This window comes from Enhydra lutris, unplaced genomic scaffold (assembly GCF_002288905.1).
Source record: "Enhydra lutris kenyoni isolate GAN:26980312 unplaced genomic scaffold, ASM228890v2 scaffoldscaffold20, whole genome shotgun sequence".
NCBI lineage: Eukaryota > Metazoa > Chordata > Mammalia > Carnivora > Mustelidae > Enhydra > Enhydra lutris.
Window position 1 is genome coordinate 1,483,795 of NW_019154104.1, and position 21,274 is coordinate 1,505,068.

General features: G+C 43.0%; 1 protein-coding gene across 2 annotated transcripts in view; it reads left to right on the plus strand.

Annotated features, from left to right (window-relative positions):
- Positions 1 to 21,274, plus strand: part of LOC111148673 (RAD51 paralog B) — a 599,479-nt gene that overhangs the window by 551,139 nt on the left and 27,066 nt on the right. For both annotated transcript variants that reach the window (XM_022505442.1, XM_022505443.1), the window contains one exon: positions 10,495 to 10,573. In XM_022505442.1, coding sequence (XP_022361150.1) covers positions 10,495 to 10,573 — 79 coding nt within the window. The remainder of the gene's footprint in view (positions 1 to 10,494; positions 10,574 to 21,274) is intronic.

A 21,274-nucleotide genomic window follows, 5' to 3' on the forward strand; every position in this document is an offset into this window, starting at 1 on the left:
ACCTGAGCCAAAATCAAGAGTCAGACACTAAACCAACTGTGCCACCCAGGTGCCACAAAAAAGGACATTTTAAAAGAATAAAAAAGTGAATAAATCAGGAAGACATAAAAATAGTAAACATATATGCATCTAATGACTGAACACCAAAATACATGAAGTAAAAACTGACAGAATTGAAGGGGAGTAGTAGACAATTCAACAATAGTACCTGGAGATTTATTACCCACTTTCAATAACAGAACTACGCAGAAGGTCAATAAGGAAAAAGAAGATCTGAGCAACACTATAAATCACCTAGACCTGATAGACATTTGTAGAACATTCTACTCAATAATGGCAGATACACATTCTTCTTAAGTGTACATGGAACATTCTCCTTGATAAGTCATATATCACACCATAAACTGAGCCCAAAGGAAACCATGTAAATGTCTTTAGTCACAGTGGAATAAAATTAGTTATCAGTAATAAAAGAAATATGGAGAATCATCAAATGTGTGCAAGTTAAATGCATACTCACACACACTCCTAAAGAAGCAATAAGTCAAAGAAAACATAATAAGGGAAATTAGGAAATACTTTGAGAAAGTGAAAACAAAAATACAACACACCAAAACTTATGTGATACAGCTAAATCAGTGCTTGAAGAGAAATTTATAGCTTAAGTATCTATATTAAAAAAGAATTTTAGTGCATATAAATAATACCTCAGTAAAATTGATATTTAATATAGAAATAGTGACCCATAATCTTTGATTATGTATGCTATCTATGTATATGTAATCACTAAATTCTCTCTGATGTTAGTATAATTTGGGAAAAATCACTAACCCTTCCAATCGCATGTGAAATTCACTGGAAAAAACAACAACAACATGACTTTAAAAATATATGAACAAATATTAAGCTTATAGGTAACTATATGCATGCCAAAGTATTTAGGGGAAACTGCACTGATGTTTGTAATTGACTTTGAAATGCAACAACAACAAAAATAAAACATGGGAGCCCCACATCGGGCTCTCTGCTCAGTGGGGAGCGGCTTCCCTCTCTCTCTGCCTGCCTCTCTGCCTACTTGTGATCTCTCTGTCAAATAAATAAATAAAATCTTTAAAAAAATTTAAAAAAAAAAACATGGGCTGATGGATAGATGGATGGATGGATAGATAAGTATAATAAAATGTTAATGGTAGAATCTACTTGATAGTTTTTTGGGTACCCACTCTAAAATTCTTTCAACTTTGCTGTATGTTTGAAAATTTTCATAATAAAATGCTGGGAAAAAATAATAAACTCAAAATGCCACTCTGACCCTGAAGAAATATTATCATAATTTACTAAGTTAATATCCTATTGGTCTGAGGAAATTAATATTTTCTTTAGGGAGCTAGCTCTTTTAGTTTATATACTTTGGGGACCTGATGTATTATAGATAAACATTTTTAAATAATCGCCAGAGAGATGTTATGAAAGAGTATGGTAATACTCTATAGGGGAATAAGATCTCATAGCCTCAGGGCCAAAATTTCTAGGAGAATCTTCTGAGTCTAGAATTATATTTCATTAGCAATTCAGATCAACTTAATTTCTGCCCCTAATTTCTGTAGGGAAAGTAGTGAAACAGGCCACATGTAGATCAATTACAAAGTTCATGCCTGCTCAAATATGGTTCATTTTTCCATCCTGTCATTTTCCAGTACTATATTACTTCTACAGCTCTTACGCCCCTATTTTGAGAAGGCAGTTTAGATGCCATGAAACTCATTCCCTACTCTCCCCTCATAATCTTGCAAAGCTGTTGGTACTAACACTTCAGCATTCCATGGAGAGTGATTTTCCAAGTGATGAAGCAGATTCTAATCAGTATACGATCCAGATGCGGACTGGGAGCTGGACCTCTGCCACCTTTCCCTTCAGCTCTCTTAACACAATGACTAGGGAATTCCTTTGAGAATCTCTGGGTATACTTCAAGCCCCCCTGGCGCTGTGGCCTTCTTCCAACCACAGAGATCTTCCTGTCTGGAGCATTTCCGGCCCTTCTGTCCCTAGGCTTGGAGAGTTCAGCTCAACCTGGGGAAGAGACAGAAGACTTGAGGTTATCAAAAGCCTGCTGAATTATCTGAGGCAAGACTGACTGGCTTGTTTGCCTCCCTGGCTGTCTTCCTGGGCTTCAAAGCAGCTGAGAAAACAACCTTTTTCTAAGTCTTGGACAAGAAGGAAAATCCCTGGCATGAAGGATTTCTGTCGCAGACACTTGGCGCAGCTAGAGGAAAGGTTTGTTTAGCTTAGCAATGGGTTTTATTAGCCCAGGCATCCAGTTGAAGTGAGATAATAGGGTCCCTATTGAAGGACATTTCAGAGTCAGTAGGTTTCCTCCCTTGCTTCTCAGAAGGACCCTTGCATGCAGACAAACGTATCCGATGCATTCAACAAGGACATCACTGCTGAATTCATCAACAACCACATCATCTTGCTGACACAGAGGAGACTGAGGCAGGGTTAAATAAGTACCAAAATAGGAAATTGCGGTTGGATGTAAAGTCGTATTTCTCAGCTATCTCAATTGCTTTTCAGCCCAGTTGTCTTGGCTCAACATATTACATTGTCTTTGGGCTCTAAATTTTATAGCAGAGAGCAGGGTTAGAAAGAAAACCAGGCCTACCACCTGCTCCTACAGGAAGAATTTCTTCTGCTTATTCTTTTCCTCTGCCAGCTGGTTTTACTCTGCCCTTCACCCCCAACCAGTGTGAGATTTGGGGTAGTGTGTGGGAAGGGGAAGGAAATAGAAGAGAGGAAGGATTCATTAGCAGTGTTCAAGGAAGCCTGCCTGGCACAAGAATTAGAGAAGAGAAAGTGGAAGAATCGGTGCCAGATTATCCTCAGCACATGTCTGCTTATTCATGTCTACTTTCCTAGGCCATAAAGGCGAAACTCACTTTTTCCTAAAGTTGGGGCTGTATTGCAGGAACTCAGGTAAACTGCCAGCACCAGAACTCTATAAAAGCCAGCCTCCAGGATGGTCTGTACCCAAGCTTTCTGACATCTTTGTGCCATCTGCTCCACGCTAGCCTTCCTGACCACCCATGAAGGAGAAGGCCAGGACTGGGTTGCTCCAGATGCGGGGATGATCACACCTACACTTCAGAAAGACACAGGCACTATCCCTAGAAGGTGTCACCATACTGGGGGAGGCTTGAGGTTCCTATGGCCAGCACTTTCTGCTTTATGGCTCCGTTTCCACTTTCTGAGCCTCTTAGAAGTGGGATCAGGCCAGGAAAAACATGTGATGCTATAGCAAGCTGAAACCAAAGACTTGACTTTGGACCTGCCCAAGCTGAGAATCTTGGCAGTGATTGACTGGGCAAGCTGCTCTTTCTATGGCATCTTCTAAGTCTCCCAACTCTGAAGAGAGGTGCCTGCTACGTTCTCAAAGTGCGTATGAGTCAGGGCTTCTGAGGGTCACCAGTTTGTGCATTTATTCACTCCTCCATTGTTGGGTTTTATAATTGAGCTTCTATTATGTATTTGGCACCATACTGGGGGTTGGTGGGACTAGGAGAAGCAGCCATGATGTTGATGTTCTCTACCTTCAAATACATAGCATTGAGTCCAGGTGACATTAACTGTGAAACCGTGGAGAAGGCAGTAAGCACTATTAGAGAAGTGTAGATGAAGTGTGATGGGATTAGAGACAGATTACCTCAGGCTGGAGAAATTGGCATAAGCTTTCTGGGAGAGGCGGCATTTGTATGGGGTTCAAGGAATAGGTAGGATCTGGATATTCAGAAATGAAGGGCAGAAATAAGACTGCCAGTGTGGGAGCTTGTGAACATCCAAGGCAACCTGCATGGATGCCCTATCCAGTTCCGTTCTTTGTCCTCAATTGTGAAATATCCATGCTGCAGGGAAAAAGTGCCCTTATTTGCTGTTATATATTCTGCCTCATTTGATGTATTATCCCAGAGAAGTAGATTGATCTATGCATGACAGATTAGGGGCTACCATCATGGTAGTTAAAAGTATGCACTATAGAGCCAGCTGGCTTGGGCTGGAATCTTGACTTCAGCACTTATAAGCCAACAACCTCAAAGGGTTGTTGCTTTCTTATCAACATCACCATCACCTCATCACCAACATCATTACTGTGGGAACCCCGGAAGGCTCCCTCACCCACCCCAATCCTGTAGGATTTTCTACCACTTTAGATTCATTGAGTAATGGATCTTTCAGCTCCTTCAAGAGTCTTATATTAAAATGCAAACACCAGAAGGGGTAACACTGGAAGGTTTAAATCAGCTGTCACCTTAGAGCTAAAGAGAATCAGTTGACAATTTATTTCTTCAGAGCCAAATAGGCACCTGACAGGACATAAAAGAAGGAGAATAGAATCTATAAGGGAAAGCTAGTGAGCTCCAAGGGCTGACTTCCCCTTCCACGTTTTACTTGGAATATCTAGGTCTCTGTGTTTTCACTTGTAAATTGGGAGAGACCTTCACACATATAGCACCCAGATAAAGTAAAGAACTGTGAGGAAGATACCCATCAATCATTTGTCCACTTTGTACATAGCACTGGATTGGGCCCTATAAAAGGGATGGCTGTGGGGTCAAAGAACATGCTCCTGATCTTTGCAATTCCATCGAGAATTCAGAACATATACCTAAGAAATAAATTGAGGTCAAAATAGATAGCAGTCCTTTAAAAAATGCAACTTCACACATTGCAAATTGAATCTGCTTGGCCCAACAATAAATGTTTACTGATGAATAGATTGAATGAATGAATGAGTGCTCAGGAATGAGGAACTCATAGAAGAATATCAACGGGGAAAAAAAGCTCAAAGTCCTAAAGGCTTCCCTATATTGTCTATGTTCTGCCACCAGAATGTCAGCCCCATGAAAGCAAGGACCTTGTCTGTCCCACCCCCTGCTATATCCCCTGCCTCTAGAACAGTGCCTAGCACAAAGGAAAGTGCCCAGTAAATGTTTGTGGGTTGAATAAGTACGTGTATAGATGGGTGGGTGGTGCGAGTAATGGAAATTACATCCAGATAGTAGTGGGACTTGGGACTTTGGAGGAACTTTCAATGTTCCTCCAAAGAATTTTAAAGTACTGATGACCACTTTCCTTGCAAGAATAGGTGAAGAGAGGAGAAAATATATTCATTAGAGTGTAAAGCTGAACTAGTCTGCTATGAAGGAAACATTCAAGAAAAAACAATCTGGGGTACCTGGGTGGCTCAGTGGTTAAAGCCTCTGCCTTCGGCTCGGGTCGTGGTCTCGGGGTCCTGGGATTGAGTCCCGCGTCGGGCGCTCTGCTCGGCGGGGAGCCTGCCTCCTCCTCCTGTCTCTCTCTGCCTGCCTCTCTGCCCACTTGTGCTCTGTCAAAAAAAAAAAAAAAAAAAAAAAAAAAAAAAAAAAAAAATCTGAAAAAAAAAAACCAAAAAAACCCACAACAATCTGGCTATTTGCAGGGGGGGATAATAGCTCACAATATCACACACCTGCCTTGTGGGGCCCTGGGCCTTCTCTCCCCAAGGTCTGTACTAATTCTTGCCCAACTACATATTTCTGTGAACCCTCAGAGGATTCTAAAACCAACTTCACACATTGTATACAGGGTTGAGTATGATAAAAATTTTTCACTAGGGCCCTAGAGTTTTATGAAGCAGCCAGACCCTCCCCGTAGGTCATTACTGAAGAAGGTGGGATGATACTTGACAACAGCACAAGTCAGACAATGATCAGAACATCCCAAATTTATGGGCTGACTGAACATCTGAAATAGAACAGGCCAAATTATCTACCACGGAGGGTTGTTTGCTTTAGAAAAGGATAATTTGTAGTTTGAAAAAGCAGAGAGGCACAAGGGCATGGGATATTCATTCAAGTCTTCAAAAGGGAAGACTCACTTTTGGCAAGCATCACTTTTTTTCTGAAATCTGTTAGGCTTGAAAGCGATTTACACTCCCCCTCTCTACCATGTAACACTACAGAATCTTCAGATCAGAAAACTCATATGAAAAAAAGAAAGAAAACCCATAAATAAAAGCAATATACACCTTCACTCCAGACCTCTTAACATCATGTTTGCGTTGAAGTGTTTGTGGTCATGGCTTGCTTTGTGTGTTTAACCACTTGATGGTTCTCCTCCAGTTGTTCCCTTATTTGTCGGTTTCCCCTTTGGAATTTAGGCTCCAGTCCAAACATATTGCACCCAGTATGGTTTGCTGAATGAGAAGAAAAGGACCACCACTTCTCTTGTTCCAGATGATACAACCTGAGACCGCACTAGATTTTTGTGAACCACATCGCATAACCAACTCACACTGAACTATAGTTAACTAGCATTCATAATCCATTTTCTGAATGCTGAATCTCATGTCCCCCATTCTGCAACCAGTAGTGGGTCTTCTGTCCTCAAGGACAAGGCCTTACATATGTTTTGATAAAATTTCATTCTTAAATATTTGCTCCAACCTTTTAACTAAACTGAGATTTGTTTTGATCTTATGGTTATCTAATCCAATATAACAACTTTTTTTTTTTTTTTACTTAATTTATTTACTTGAGAGAGAGAGAGAGCATACAAGCATGAGCGGTGGCAGTGGGGGAGGTGAGACAGAGGGAGAGGGAGAGCAGTCGATACACAGGGCTCTATCCCAGACCCTGGGATCAGGACCTGAGCCAAAGGCAGATGCTTAACCCACTGGGCCACCCAGGCACCCCTAAACTTTCTGTCTTCTGTTACCATATTCAGCATCCCATCAATGGGTTTAATTACATGATCCACAAGTCCAAATGCCATCTTTTTTAGTAAAGTCGTCTCTCAGTACTCTATTTAAAATTGACCTATATTCTTTCTCTGCTTTTTTTTTTCCACTCCACAGCATGTATAATGATCTAATATGCCACATATTCTATCTATTCATTTTGTTTATTATCTTTTTCTTCCTTTAGGCTATAAGCTGCATTACGGTAGCAATTTTTGTCAGTTCTGTTTCCTGGTGGATCCCATGTTTGTTGTATGGATGTGGTTGAATACATTAATGTCCTTATCTGGGTCAGTAAGAATGTTGAACATTGACAAGACCAAGGCTAGAATCCAGTACATTCTATGAGAGGTTGCTCTCGATCTTCTTGTCACTTACAAATCCTCTTAATGATATTAGCATCTAGCCCAACCGTCTTCACTTTATTCAGAAGGATATTGAGAATTTGTTACTTTTTTTTTTTTGCTGAAAATTAGGTACTACATGTTGTTGGTAGCTCTCTCCTCTATTAATCTGGAAGTTCTTTCCAAAACAAGGAAGTGGGATTCATCTGACATAACTGATCACTTCCTCTTTCTAACTGCATATAAATCATCCTCTTGATTATCCATTTTAAACCTTGCACGGGAAGAACAGGACATTAATCAATGACCTGCCCAAACCCTGTGATTCCCTGGAAGGGAGCTCCTTCCCTGTGTGAGGTCCCTCCTGGTGAGCATGTGCTCGCTGGGAGCAGAAGCATTCAAGTGATGGAGGTAACACCACCGAGCTGGAGGCTTAGGCTTAGATCCCATTTGTTGTGTTGCACTGGAATATCACATCCTTTGTTTTCCTGAGTCCTGGATTTTGCAGTCTATCCAATAAAAATGGTAATATAATTTTCAAAAATATAGTATGCTACTTTATTGATTATGATTTATTTATAGCCTTTTGGTTTCATGTACAGTTGCTTCGTGCAGACAGTAAAGATCTGAGGTTTTGGATATGTTTAGCTTATTTCTATTGCTCTTTGATCTAAAGGGTTTATATTTCTTTTCTCCATTTCCTTTTTTCCCATTTTTTGTGACACAGCTGTGGTTGAGGCCCTTGTCATCTCATCCCTGAGTTATCACAGTAGCTTTCTAATTGGCTCCAGGACTCCTGTCTCTGGCTTCTTCAGTCAGGCTAATTTCCTGGAAACCAGCTGCTCAAAATGTGTCTATGGAGCACAACATCAGCATCTCCCAGGAACTTGCTAGAAATGCAGATTCTCAGGCACCACTCAAAACCTACTGAATGAGATACTGCATGTCAACAGGATCTGTAGGTGATTCACACTCACATTGAAGTTCAAGAAGCACTAGCCTCTCTTCTGTTATGCCATTCTCCTACCAAGGGGGCATCTGTAAAGTTCACATTGAACCATCCCTAAACTATCTCTGTCAGAAAGGTTCCGTCTAATTTTCAGGGGAGATGTTTTTGACATGAAGATGCAAATACCCACCTATACCATCTACTCATTGGTTCTGAGGATGACGAGCAAGTTTATCTAGAGAACTTTGGAACAATAGTAAAAATTATTGAGATTTAACTTGAGTTGAATCCTTCTGGTAAAAGTAAAGTATTTTTGTTTTTGATGAGTGAAAATCAAGGGAAGCATTTGGGAAACATCCGCAATGAGTTGTTTGGAAATGTTTTTGTTAGTTTGACCCCGTGACAGGAGTTTTATGTATTTAATTTAATCCTCACGATAATCCCATTTAGGTAGGTGTTGTCATCCCCATTTTACATGACAGAAAATGGAGAATCCAAAAGATTAGGTTGTGCAGAGTCACAGTATTGGTTAGAATTCAGGCTCTGTATACCATAGTAGCAAAAACATTGGGAATTCAGAGATTCAGACAAGTGGCTCTATCTTGAGAGGGCAGGTGACCCCAGGTGGGAAGCACAGATGCTTCTCCCATGTGGTTCATTGTCTCCCAGGATGTCCACCTCCATGGGGTAGAAGCTGGTCCCTGCCTGCCCTTGGGAAGAGGGAAAGTGGAGAGCACATAATTATTTAATGAAAGCGTAAGTTTTCAAAATATTGGAAGTGCTACCTGTCACTTATACTCATGGTCTATTAGTTAAAGTGTGATCACATGGCCACACCCAGTTGCAAAAGAGGCAAAGAAATATTGAAACCTGGGGAGTTAATTAACTAAAAAGAAGAAGGGAGAGTGGCTATGAGGGCCTTGCCATAGGCACCAAGCTGATTAGTGGAAGAGCCAAGATTCAAACTCTATGACTACAACCCGTGATCTTTCCACCACATTATACCACCATTTCTCACAGTTGATAGTCAGTAAATGTTTGTTGAACTGCGATAAATTGAGATATTACATGTAAGCCTTTTGGTTATTTGAAAGTACTTCTTCCTTCTCTCTTGCTCCTGATTACCTAAGTGACTGTGTGCTAAACTGTCACTATCTTTGATGATGTTACTTTGTAAAGCAGGAAACTGATTTTCCTCCTCCTTCAAGAGAACTGTTATAATAAAATAATCTGCCAGTTCTGTGGTTCTGTGGAACCATATGAAAGATGGTAATAGTTGTTAATGGTAATCATTTTTTTAATGACCAAATGACTATCCCCTTTCTTTTCTTTTTTTTTTTTTTAAGATTTTATTTATTTATGTGAGAGAGAGTGAGAGAGAGCATGAGAGGAGAGAAGGCCAGGGGAGAAGCAGACTCCCTGTGGAGCTGGGAGCCACATGTGGGACTCGATTCCGGGATTCCGGGATCATGACCTGAGCCAAAGGCAGTTGCCCAACCAGTTGAGCCACCCAGGTGCCCGACTATCCCTTTTAAAATAGGTATTTTGTTAGGAGAATGCCACTGCTCAAAATATTTTTGATATTTTGTGTTGGCTGGTGTATCAGTCAACTATCGCTGCAATGATGGTTCATGACAACCACACCAAAGTCTCAGAGGCATACAGTAATAAGCATTTAACTAATGGTTACGTGGGTTTTCTGGAGGTCCGCTCTTTAGACTGGGCACTGCTCCAGGTGTCTCTCAGCCTCCTTCTGAGAGAGCAGGTTAACGTGGACAGGTTTTTCCTCTGGCAGCGGAAGCATATGAGCAAGTGAAGATATGGGAGGTTTCTTGAAGCCTAGGCAAAGAACCTATTAGGAGAGCCAGTTACATGGCCAAAACCATGGTCCAGGACCATGGGAAACAGCCACACCTTAAGTAAGAGGAAATGTGGTCACGTGGCAAACAGTATGAATACAGACTTGGTGAAGAGTTGGGGCCAACAAAGCAAATGATCATAGCTTTGCTTTTTTGGAGTTGTTTTGAATATTTATGATGAGGGTTAATCTTTGAGGGTAGCTTTGAATTTCTTTTTAGCAAAATACCTAAATTTATGAATAAGATTAGCAAATCAGTCTAGGTTTATCTTTGGGCAGAAAGGTAGCTGTTTAAGCATGTGACTTAAAAATAATGAGACATTTCTAGAAGAACCAGCTCAAGAATACGACGTTCAGTGGCAGAATAGTTGGGATCAATGTATAGCTTTCCAAAATGACCAACTAATTGAAGGAATAACACTCATTTGGTTCTTAAATAATTTTTTAAAATAAACTTTATGGCTTGTAGTCACATGTTCCCACCTAGTCTTAAAATGGGAAGGGGAGGGAATAGAGGTTTATCTCTGATATCCCCTTTGACTAACCCTGGGAAAATATGCTTTATGTGCAGATTCTCATCGCCAAGTCCCCTCTGGCTCCCTTCACCTCATTTGCCTACACCATCGAGAAGGAAGGCCTGGTTCTTCAAGGTAAGATCCTTGGATTAAGCCATTTCTTTAAGTTGATTATGCTCAGGACTGCCTATCACTGGTGATAATTACTATGCTCCTGATAGAAACTACTTCAGGACAGAATCAAAGGCCAAGATGAATTTGCCAATGATATTTATCCTAACGAGATAAAAGAGATTGGCAATTGTAACAAGAACTTAACAGAGGGTAGAGGTAGGGCTGGGGGAGAACTGCAGAATTTCCTGACAGAGTGTGACAAAGAATGAGAGGGTTAAAGCACCCCTCTAGGAGCTGCCAACCCCAAGACCTCTTCGCAGATCCTATGGAGTAAGGAAGCAGGTGGTAGGCCTCTAACACCAGTGTGGAGGACCTGCAAAACATCGGATCTGGCTGCCTGTGGGGCTCTTAGTCATGGCTCCGCGAGCACTTCTTCCTTGGCCTCTTTCTGGTTATTCCATTTCTGGTCTCTTTACCCTAGTCCCAACTGGGGGCCAGGCCCTGCTGACCTGCTCTGGTGGCATGGGCCTGGGACTCAGAAGAAGTGGAGTTATGACTCTTGGTAGAGTGCCCCCCGGCCACAACCTGGAACTCACTGATCTATGGGGTGGTTCCCGATGCTGGATCTTCTGGAGATTGCAGAAAATAATGACATGAGAGGCAAATTCAGACACCACCAAACTGAGCACACAGGGCCAGATGTCCAAAGCTGCTTTCTAGGTTGAAAACAGTCCACACCAAAGGGCTCGGATGCACATCTGTCCCCCACTGTCAGGCAGGGGGCCCTCCCCACAGAATGCACTGTGAACATCTGGCCCGAACCCCAGGGGAGCATGCTGGCATTGCTGTCGATGGGAGGAATAGCTGCCCTTTAGGATTTTGTAAGTTGAGTACTTTCCCCAGGTTTTTGAAACAGGGCGAGTCCTACAATATTCCCATGGAGACACATTGCACTGCAAAGAGGTAGCAGGAATTTTGTGGGGCAGGCCAGAGGGTTCATGCTTTGGACTAAGGAGCAGGCTGCAGCCTTCCCTTTCCTTCCCCTTCTAAAACCTCTGCTTCTTAATGAACCCGGAAAGCAGCTTGTTTGTTTGGTGCAGCTGAGCCCCACAGCAGGGACTCAGGTCCAGAGAAACTTGGGGTAAGAACTACTGACCTTTGGCTCTTAGCCTTTGACTTATGCTATCCAAGTTCCTTGGTAAATATTTTTTTTACAATTGCAAATATTGTTTTCTGACAAAGAAGCAGAGATTTTAAGACCAGATTAAGCAAAGCAAACAGCAGGCCCCTTTGTTACATACTCTCTAAGGGTGTATAACTAATAAGCCATCAGAAAGCTGAACTTTATTTACCCAGGACACACTGTGGCTTTTGGCTCTTCATTTTCAGAGGCTTTTCTAAAAGATTAGCAATTGACTAAGTAGCAAATTTAGATGGAGATTTTAAGAAATTCTATGGAAGAGTACAAGGCAATTTCAGGAAGCAAAGAAGCAGTTCTGCCCAGATGACTTGTACTGAGAGCCTTGATACACTGCCTCTATCTTGATCACTGGGCCTTTTGGTAAACAGCAATTCTAAGCCTGACCTAATCTGGATAACTTTTTGGATAGTATTTGTGAGCACAAATTTCACAGAGTTGCCTCTCTGACACTCATTGGTAAGATCGTGATTTGGACAGGAAATAGGAATTACAGTGAGAAAGTGGAGGCTAGAAATAAAATGAATTGGTAGAGGTTAAATACCTGCAAAGATTATCAGAAAAAGCCAGAAAACAAAGAAGGTGGATTACTAAAGGAGGCTGCCCTATAGCTGTGTGTCCAGGAACAAGAAATTCAGGAAAGTGTCTGATGATGCAGGAACCCCAACCAGGAAATAAAAAAATGTCTGGGAGGCCACAGTGCCTCACCTGGAAGCTTTTTCTCAACCGCACTGCCCCAGCTACCCTTCCCACTGTAAGGTTTTCTGAGGCAGTGGAACCTTTCAGCCCCTAGCAGGAATGCCACGAATACAGACCTCTGGGCTCTCCCTCCACAATAGCCTTGTGCTCCCAAGACTTTGGGAAAACAAAAAGGACCTCTGAGCCTGAGAGAAATGGAGATCCCTCCTTTAGTGGAGAGACCCCGTGGATTTCTGTTCCAAGCTCTGGTGTGATCTTGAGAAAAATCTCTGTCCCCCTAGTTTTGTCAGCATGAAAACGACAAGGTCAACCTTGATTCAGCACTTTGCAAACTGTGTTGCAACCCATTGGTGGGTCATGAAATGAAATTCATGAGTCACAACCAGAATTTTTAAAAATGAAATAGAAGACAATAGAAAATAGCAGATGACGTCACACGTATTGCACTATTCCATGAAATGTCCCTTGTGTGACTGTGTGTGTGCGTTATGAGTTTGTGTATATGCAGTGCAAAGTGTTCTTACTTGGACTGTAGGTGACCTCTAAAGGCCTTAACCCTTCAGCTTATCTGATTCTCCTAGGAGATGTCATACTTCTCAACACTTAGTTCAGGAGAGTTGTACCTGGAGATCTCCACACAGCAGAACGTAAAAGCTTATTTTCCCCCCCACTCTTACCAGATGACTAAGCTTAAAAAAACAAAGCAAAGCAAAACAAACAAACAAAAAAACTCACCTGCACGAATTCCCCAGGTGTAATGCAAAGAAACCTTTGATTCCTGGGTGGTAACCTTGGAAAGATAACAAGCAGCCAAGGCCAAGAGGCTTTCCTTGTGTAGGGGGTTGCTCTGGCACCATAGCCCCAAGTTGGTATGGAGGTTGGTTGGTACCTAGTGCTGGGGAATTGGGGGAGGGGGGCAGGCAATGCAATCCCTGGCTGAGGGGCAGAGAGTCAGAGAGGGGAAGGGCTGGAAGGGTGAGGGCAGCTCCTTCGATACCAATAAAAAAAGAGACTGCCAGCCCAGCCCCTTGGGGCTGGACAGTCAGTCTTTGTAATGGAGCCAGCCTGGAGTGGTGGGAAGAAACAATTCCTACAGGCTTCCCTTTTTTCAGGGGGTTAGTGAATGTGGGAATGATCCCTCAGTGCCTTTTATCCCCTTAGCAAGTCCAAGATTCCTATGGGCCTGCTGACCAGAAGGTTATAATACCTGAAGTGCTCCCATGTGTATAAGCAGAGGGTGGGAATAAAAGGCCAAAATTCGATTTCCCGGCTCCACAGGCCATTCCCCTCACCAGTTCTCAAGGATTAGGATGCTAAGAAGAGCCAGCAACTGGGGGCCTTAGACCCTTCCTGCCCCTTTGTTCCCTGGGATGGGAGGAACAATACATCGGCAGGCCAGAGAGACGGAGGGGCCTGGTTAGAGATTTCTCAGGCTGCTTTTTGAAATACTTGAAGGAGCCGGTCCGTGCTATTGTTGTCGTAAAATAGAAAGCGGAACTATTCTCCCTTTGCTAAAAGAAAAAAAAAAAAGAAAAGAAAGAGAAAGAAAGAAAAGAAAAAGTAAAAGAAAACCCACCCTCCCGGCATTTTCAGCAGCCGCCAGCTCAGGCCATTTCCATGGTAATGATGTACTGTTTGCGTCTTTGTCTGTCCTGCACTTGTTGAGGTCCTAGCTGGTGGTTGGGCTCAACACCCTGGAAATACTTGGCCCCAAAGGAGTGGAAGCCACCAGCTTCCTGATGGTTCAGACTCTGAGAGGGGCCAGGTCCTGGCAGAGGGAGAGACAGCCCTTTTGTGCAACTGAGGTGGGAAATGTGAGGGTGCAGGGGTGGCTCCCATAAATCCTTTTCTCCTTTTATCCCCAGAGTTCCCCCCATGAAAGACTCAGTGCCCACTGGGTAGAAAAGCTGAGAGTTTGGCTGGCTCAGAGTGAGGCTAAGGGGTGCGGGAACCTAGGGGAGAGGGAAAAGCAGAGCTGGCTTTGGGAATCGACCTTAATGGGGTAGGCCTGCAAAACCCCATGGCGGCAGAAAGGAAGGGAGCATTTACAGTGAACTCCAACTTGACCCACATTCTGCTCTGGTCGCGTTCTTTGTTTCCCCCAACAAGCCCCAAATGTTGTGCCCGACAGAATACAGCTGGGACCTCTGGACCTCTGTGTCAGGCCAGAAATAAAGATTAAGATTGTGTAATTGAAAACAGCCAGGTCGTGTTGCTGATGCTGTGGGAGGCCTCCGGAAAACCCGAGGCCAGGCTCTCCCAGAGCGGGCCTGGCCTTCATCCTGGCCTCATGGCAGTGGAGGCCGGTTGACTTGGTGAGGAAGCAGGGCTGGCCAGGGAGAGTCAGCAGATGCTCCTCCTTAATCACCTTCCTTTCCCCTACTCTCTCCATTGCCCTGGGTATCTAGGCAGCATTTGAAGAACAAAAGCCAGGTTGTTAAGGACAGAAGATAATGGCTTAGTTTCTTGGTAGGGTAGAGTGGTGGTTTTTAATGTCGTTTTTTAAAAAATTAAAATTAGATATGACAGGTTGCATTTTGATTTGGGTGCTGTCCTCTGCTAGTTCAAGGCTAAATGAGCAGCGTAAACCTTGGGATGGGGTTGGGGAAGCTCAGGGAAGCCCAGGGCACCCTGAGAAGTGTCCAGAGAAGACTCTGCAGATGAAGCTAGTTTCCTGTTTTTCCAATCATCTAACATAGGGACTCGGAAGAAACCAGAAAACAAGGAAACAATGATTGTTCTTAAGAGCTGGACAGCTATCCACCTCATCTTTCTTGTAAAATCAAGAATGGTTGTTTGAGCACCTTTTGAAGCTCATTGGGAGAGGCATCAGTCTCCTCTATTTGTTCTCTTGTCACAAAGTTGGGTTAAATTCTTCCACCCCATTTTCTGAGTCACTGAGCCAACTGGATGATTTATTGAAAAATTCTTTGCCCCCAAATACCACCATCTAAGTTCATCAGATTTCAGTTGGAATTAGTAACCCATCTAAATGTTTTCTGCCTGGTGGACTCAAAGTGACCCAGAAGGTTCTCGATCCATTTCCATCCAGGGATGGAGGTCTGCTTGATCAATACAACCCACACACCTGGCATAGCCTGACATTCCTGTGGGAGCCTGGGCAGAGAGCCCTGGGATTCAGTGGAGCAGAGAAAGTGAGCTCCTCTCCCAGAGGTCACAGAGAAGAGGGCAAAGCAGGTCTGTCACGTTGTCCCTCAGCTGCCAGGTGCCCCTGCAGCCTCAGAAAGCTGGGGCAGGCCAAGCCATTGTCCTCTGTGGCTCCTGCCTGCCTCTCAGGGAGGAGCTTCCCAGGGAAGATGAGGAAGGATGCCCCTCTGCCAGTTCTCTCCCCCTTTTTGACATTTACTTCACATTCCCTCTCTCCATGACATCTCCTCACACCAGCCCTCTGCTTTGTTTACTTCTTTTACTCTGGCTATTAGTTTCAAAGAGAGATTTTGTTTTCAGTGTGGAAAAAAAAAATTAAATACAGAACAGCACAGAAACTGATAAAACCCATGACTTGAACACCCAGAATTAGCAAATGTTCAAATTTTGTTACATTTGCTTCAGATTTTTTTTTTTATTATAGGAATGAAATTTGACAAAACAAAAAACTCCCAGTCCATCCCTTCCCTGCCTTGCACTCTTCCACAAAAGTAAAAACTCTCCTGGATTTGATATACATCCTTCTCCTCATGCTGAAGAACTTTTCTACATGTATGTGAATCCACACATAATATAATGATTTGAGTATATTCCAAGTTTGCATAAATGGTGTATTGTACACATCATTCCACAACTCGCTTTTGTTACTTCATGTTGTGTTTTTGCAATTTATCCACTCTGATACACATAGACGATGTTCTTTCACTTTAATGAGGCATCCATGTTCATTGTATGAATGAACCACATTATCCATTCCCCCATTGATGGAAATTTCAATCATTTGTTAACTTAGTGAATTCTGTTGCACATGCCACTTGGTAGGCTGGTGTGAGTATTTTTCTGGTATATAGAAAAAGTGGAACGACTGGTCAGAGGGATGCATGTTCTAATCTTTCCATATATTCCCAAGTTGCTTTCCAAGGATGTTTACCAATTTAAACTTCCTCTGGTTGTAGTGGACCATTTCTACACAGCTGTGTGTAATTCTGAGTTTATTGTCATGTTTCCATGGTCAGTCTTCTTTGTATTCTTTATGGATGCCTCTTATCTCTGCCATTGGGGTATAATCCTTCCATAGTTTCTAGAGGGATCTTCTGCACAACATATGTGCTTTATGCATATACTTAGATGATTGGTTGACAAAAATTACCTTAATTCCTCCCAAAGTTAGCTATATACACTTCTAAGAATGAAAGATTTTAGTTTTGTCCATCACCCTTATTTTCAGGTCAGCAGACTGAGTTCCAGAAAGGCAAAGTGGTGTTCACTGCCTCCAAATTATGGGTTTGGGCCTCTCATCTTCCATCACAGAAGCCCCTCTGGTAACTTACCTCTCAGATTTCATGAGCCTCTGTTGGGAATATTCCAGTCCTGTCCTGGATCCTAAGCTAAGATGGATCAGTCACACTAATGTAAGCAATCCCTTAAAGAAGTTCTTGAGTTGGGTTGTAAGTTCAGCTGGACGGAATCACAATCTGAGTTAACAGTGGAATACAGAGTAGAGGTTTACTGCTTTCTCACATAGCATTACAGAGGAATACAGTCCAGAGTTAGAAACAGCAGCTCATACCACATGTTTGTCTAAGGACCCAGGCTCTTAGCTTGTTGCCCCATCACACCTAGGATGCTGCCCTTGTTATCATAGTCCACAATGGCTCAGCATCATGACCTCCATCCTGAATATGTAGCAGAATTTGTATGGAGTAGAGAATGATGGTGAGAGGAAAGGGCATCCTCCTTCTTTTAGGGATATTAATTGGAAGTTACACACATTATTTCTGCTTATATCATGTTGGCCAATCTGTAGATGTATGGAAAGAAAGACTGAGAAATGCAGTTGTTTATCTGGGTGTCCATATTCCCAGCTAAATTTTGGGAGTTCTTTTACCATGAGAGAGAAGGGGGGATGAACATTCAGGGATACATCCTTTTCAGAGGAGCCCAGCTGCAGAGATTAGACCCCAGGGTGCAATAGTACAGACCCTAGGGTTGGGCTTATAGCATAATGTTGAAATGCAACGTAAATATTGTGTTGTAAATATTGTGTGTTAAAAATGCTATCAGGACCCTCTTTGGAGAATCCAGAGCAGAGAAGTAGGGTATCACAATCAGTAATGCCACCAAGGATCAACACCAAAAATCTTGGTCCCGCACCTATAACAGAATCTCTCACAAGCAGAAACTTTAGTATGTGTTTTGATATTATATACTATGCAAGAAAGATGCTTGAACAAGAGCTACTTGTGCTTATAGCACAAAGCAGGGTATGAATTTGGGTCCAAAGTCATAGACTAAACACATTTTCCCCCAAAAATGTTTTTTCCTGTCTCCACATTTTTTTTTACACATGGAACAAAATGTCAGTTGGAATAAGGTTATAGAAAAAAACTTTATTCCAAGGCCTGGACTATAGTTAGACTGGGTCCACACTCTTTTAGCACCTGGAAGCCATTTGGCTATCTTTACAGAGCTAACAATTTGCATTTGTGAAAATGCCCAGGTAATGATACTAAAAGATGTTAAATCAATTCAGGTTGTTGATTTTCTTTGATAACTTCTTCCAAAAGGACTTGGTGTTCTTTCTGGAATATAACTTAAGCTCCATTTCAGTGAGTTCAGTTCAGTGGGTATTTGTTGAGGTGTCTATTGTTTGTAAACCACAGTGCTCAGGGGATGTAAGCCTGGGTAGGGAAATGGTCCTTCTCTCTTATTAACTCAAAATCTAACTAGCTCAAAAACAAAATAAGTTTAATCAAAGGCAAACTGTGACACCTATTATTGAGGTTCAAATAATGTTATATGGATAAAGGAAATAGAATCAATCCAAATGGATGACTGAGGAAGGTTCCTGAGAGTAGGGGGTGGGGGCAGGGGGATTGAATTGGACGTCAGCCCCTGAATACCGATGAAAATGGCATTCCATTGTCTCTTGATAGAGGCCAGTTTCTTTCCCTGTTTGAGGATAGATTTGGGAACCCTGGGGAATGCTGGTTAGTGCCATGTGACTAATGTTGAATCATGCTGACTAATGTGTTCTAATGGATTGATTCAATAATAAAGGGAATGTTGAGAGTCAAGAGTTCAGATCCTGAATTTCACCATGTGATGAAATGTAAATCCCTTAGCCTCAGTACTTCATTTTTTGGTCAATTAAAATGTGCTTTTGATGAGAATGTAACAAGTCACCTTGACTAGAAAGTGTTTTCCAAACCTCAGGGATAACAGAAATGCTTAACAACAACTCCCAGGATAGGCTTGTGCAACCACGAGTTATTCATCGTGCACTGAGAATCGGAACATCCATCACGTGCTGCTCCCCAGCCATGCGAAACTTCTACTTCCTCGCACATGCCCCAAGAGCTGACAAACAGTACTCTGCCCTCACAAAAACTGACAAATAGAGGAGCTTTTGAAAAATCTTCCTATCTACCTACTGGGGTGGCTATGTTTTTCTCCCACAGATGTCACCACAGAACTAAGAGCTTGCACTACACACACAGCTTTTTCTCTCTTTTGACATGTCCCCAGCTAGACTGCTTGAGAACCTGGCCTTCCGTGTCCAGATGTTTACTGAATTCTGAAGGCCCCCCAAAGGGCCCAAGTTCTTTTGTTGCCCTCCAAATCACTTCCCACAGAGACTGACCGATGTCCTGAAGGAGCCCTTCAATAGGGAGGATAAATGGAGGCAGATGAAGACATGACCCCCTGAGGCTCGCCCACGTCCATGCTAACAAAGGGTCTGAGGCACAACCTTGTAAGGAGCATTTTGGTCAGCAGCGTCCCTTCAAGAGGCCACGTCTCCCCCACAGAGCTGCTTTCAATGGCTACCATCACAGTGGAAGTACTGGGCATTTGTTAAGGGCCGAGGTTTGCTAGGTGCAGCACAAAACATCTAAATCATGGTCCCCTGTCTTTGTGAGGACTTCCTGGCTACAGATGGCAGCTGGCTTTCTCAGGGGAAACCTGGAGCTAGTGGAGGAAGCCAAAGAGGGGCTCCCACTTCTCTGGATGACCTCTTCCCACCCAGCCCGGAAAGGGCTTTTGTCTGGAGCTCTCAGCAGTCAAGCCATGACTGCGAGAATTTACCCCACACCTAAGCTGTGTTTCTGGGGGTCTCTGCTTTCTGAGGCTCTTGGCTCCCTAGGTAACAGGAAGGTATGCATGTATGTAAGGGGACTACAGCTAGAAGGAAAGTTTTATTTAGACTATTAGTGAGAAGTTAGTGTATTTCATGGTAACACTTCTTTTTTTCCAAACGTATTTTCTCTCCCTTTTTATTTTTTTTTTTTTTAAACTCCTTTAGGCCAACAGAGGCCACAGGGACACACTATGACCGTTGTCTAGAGCTGCTGGGCACACGATTTGTGAAATGAAACAGGATGGTGCTGCTTGGAAGAAGGAAACGGAAGCCAACATAATGGGGATTAATTAGTTGATTGATGTTGAGATGGTAACAGATTTGCCTCCATACCATTGAGCCAGCCATCTCAGATGTAGCAGGGAAGGTGAGGATGAAGAAGCCTTTGTTCAGGTCTGTAGATGCATGGGGCTGAAGGCTTTGCCGCCATTGGATGTCAACAGCCATAATAATAATAATTTGCACTTACATAGCACCTTTCAACCAGGCACCTCAAAGCGGTTCAGCCACGTTAATTAATTAAAGCCCACAATCCCCCTGGGGAGAGGAGGAGGATGACTAACAGGATTTGTAATTACAGGAGGGAACATTTCCGAATAAAGTATTGTCCACCATATAAAGAGAGTGGGTGTAAAGGAATTGGGGTCTCCAAAGAGTTACTGATTCAGAAATTAAATCATGGAAAGATGGGGAGGCTGGGGGCGGGCATGGGTGTGGGGGTCTGCTCTTGTGTCAGAGGGAGGTCGATGGGCTCAGAATTCACTGACAGGTTCGGATCCAACTGAGAAGCGGGACGTGTCTGGTATTAGTGGCATTTGGAAGGTCATTAGTGGCATGACTATTGTGGTGTAAATTCAAGTTTCACTAGTATATTGTGTACAGCCCCTGCAGGACAAAGAGTGAGATTCATGCAGTATTTAATAAAGGATGAAATGATTTCTTTAGATTTAAAGCCCAAAGCTGAGCCAGTCAATTAGCAAATAAACCAACTGGTGACCCATAGGGTAATTTAGTTGTTTCCAGCAGAACACCCAGCCCACGCCCTCCTACTGCCATGAAGTTTCCAACCAAAGCCTCAAGACTGGGTTCAGTGCAAGGCCTGGGGGCTTCAGCTCCTTCAAAGGCAGGCATCAGATCTTCCTGGCCTTTGATATCGGGGACCTCTCTAACCCAAGTTGTTAGTGTCCCCCAAGCTGTCCTCTCTAGAATCGCTTTGGAGCTGCTCCCCCCTCCAGAGGTTTTTAAATGCTTTGGAGGCTACTGTCAGGTCTTACCCTAGCTCGTGTTTCCCATCAGTGCCCCGCAGAACGCTGTGCACAAAGTAGGTACGGATTAGTGAAGAGTGAGTGAATGACTCAGTGTTTTAATAACTCAGTATTTGTTGAGCCCTCACCAGATGCTGCGGTGCAGCTCACAAGAACGGGATATGTGTCCCGTCCTCAAGAACTATATTGTGAGAAATGGAAAAGGCCATATACCACTAACTATAATGTAAAACAGAATAAAATAAAATGATATG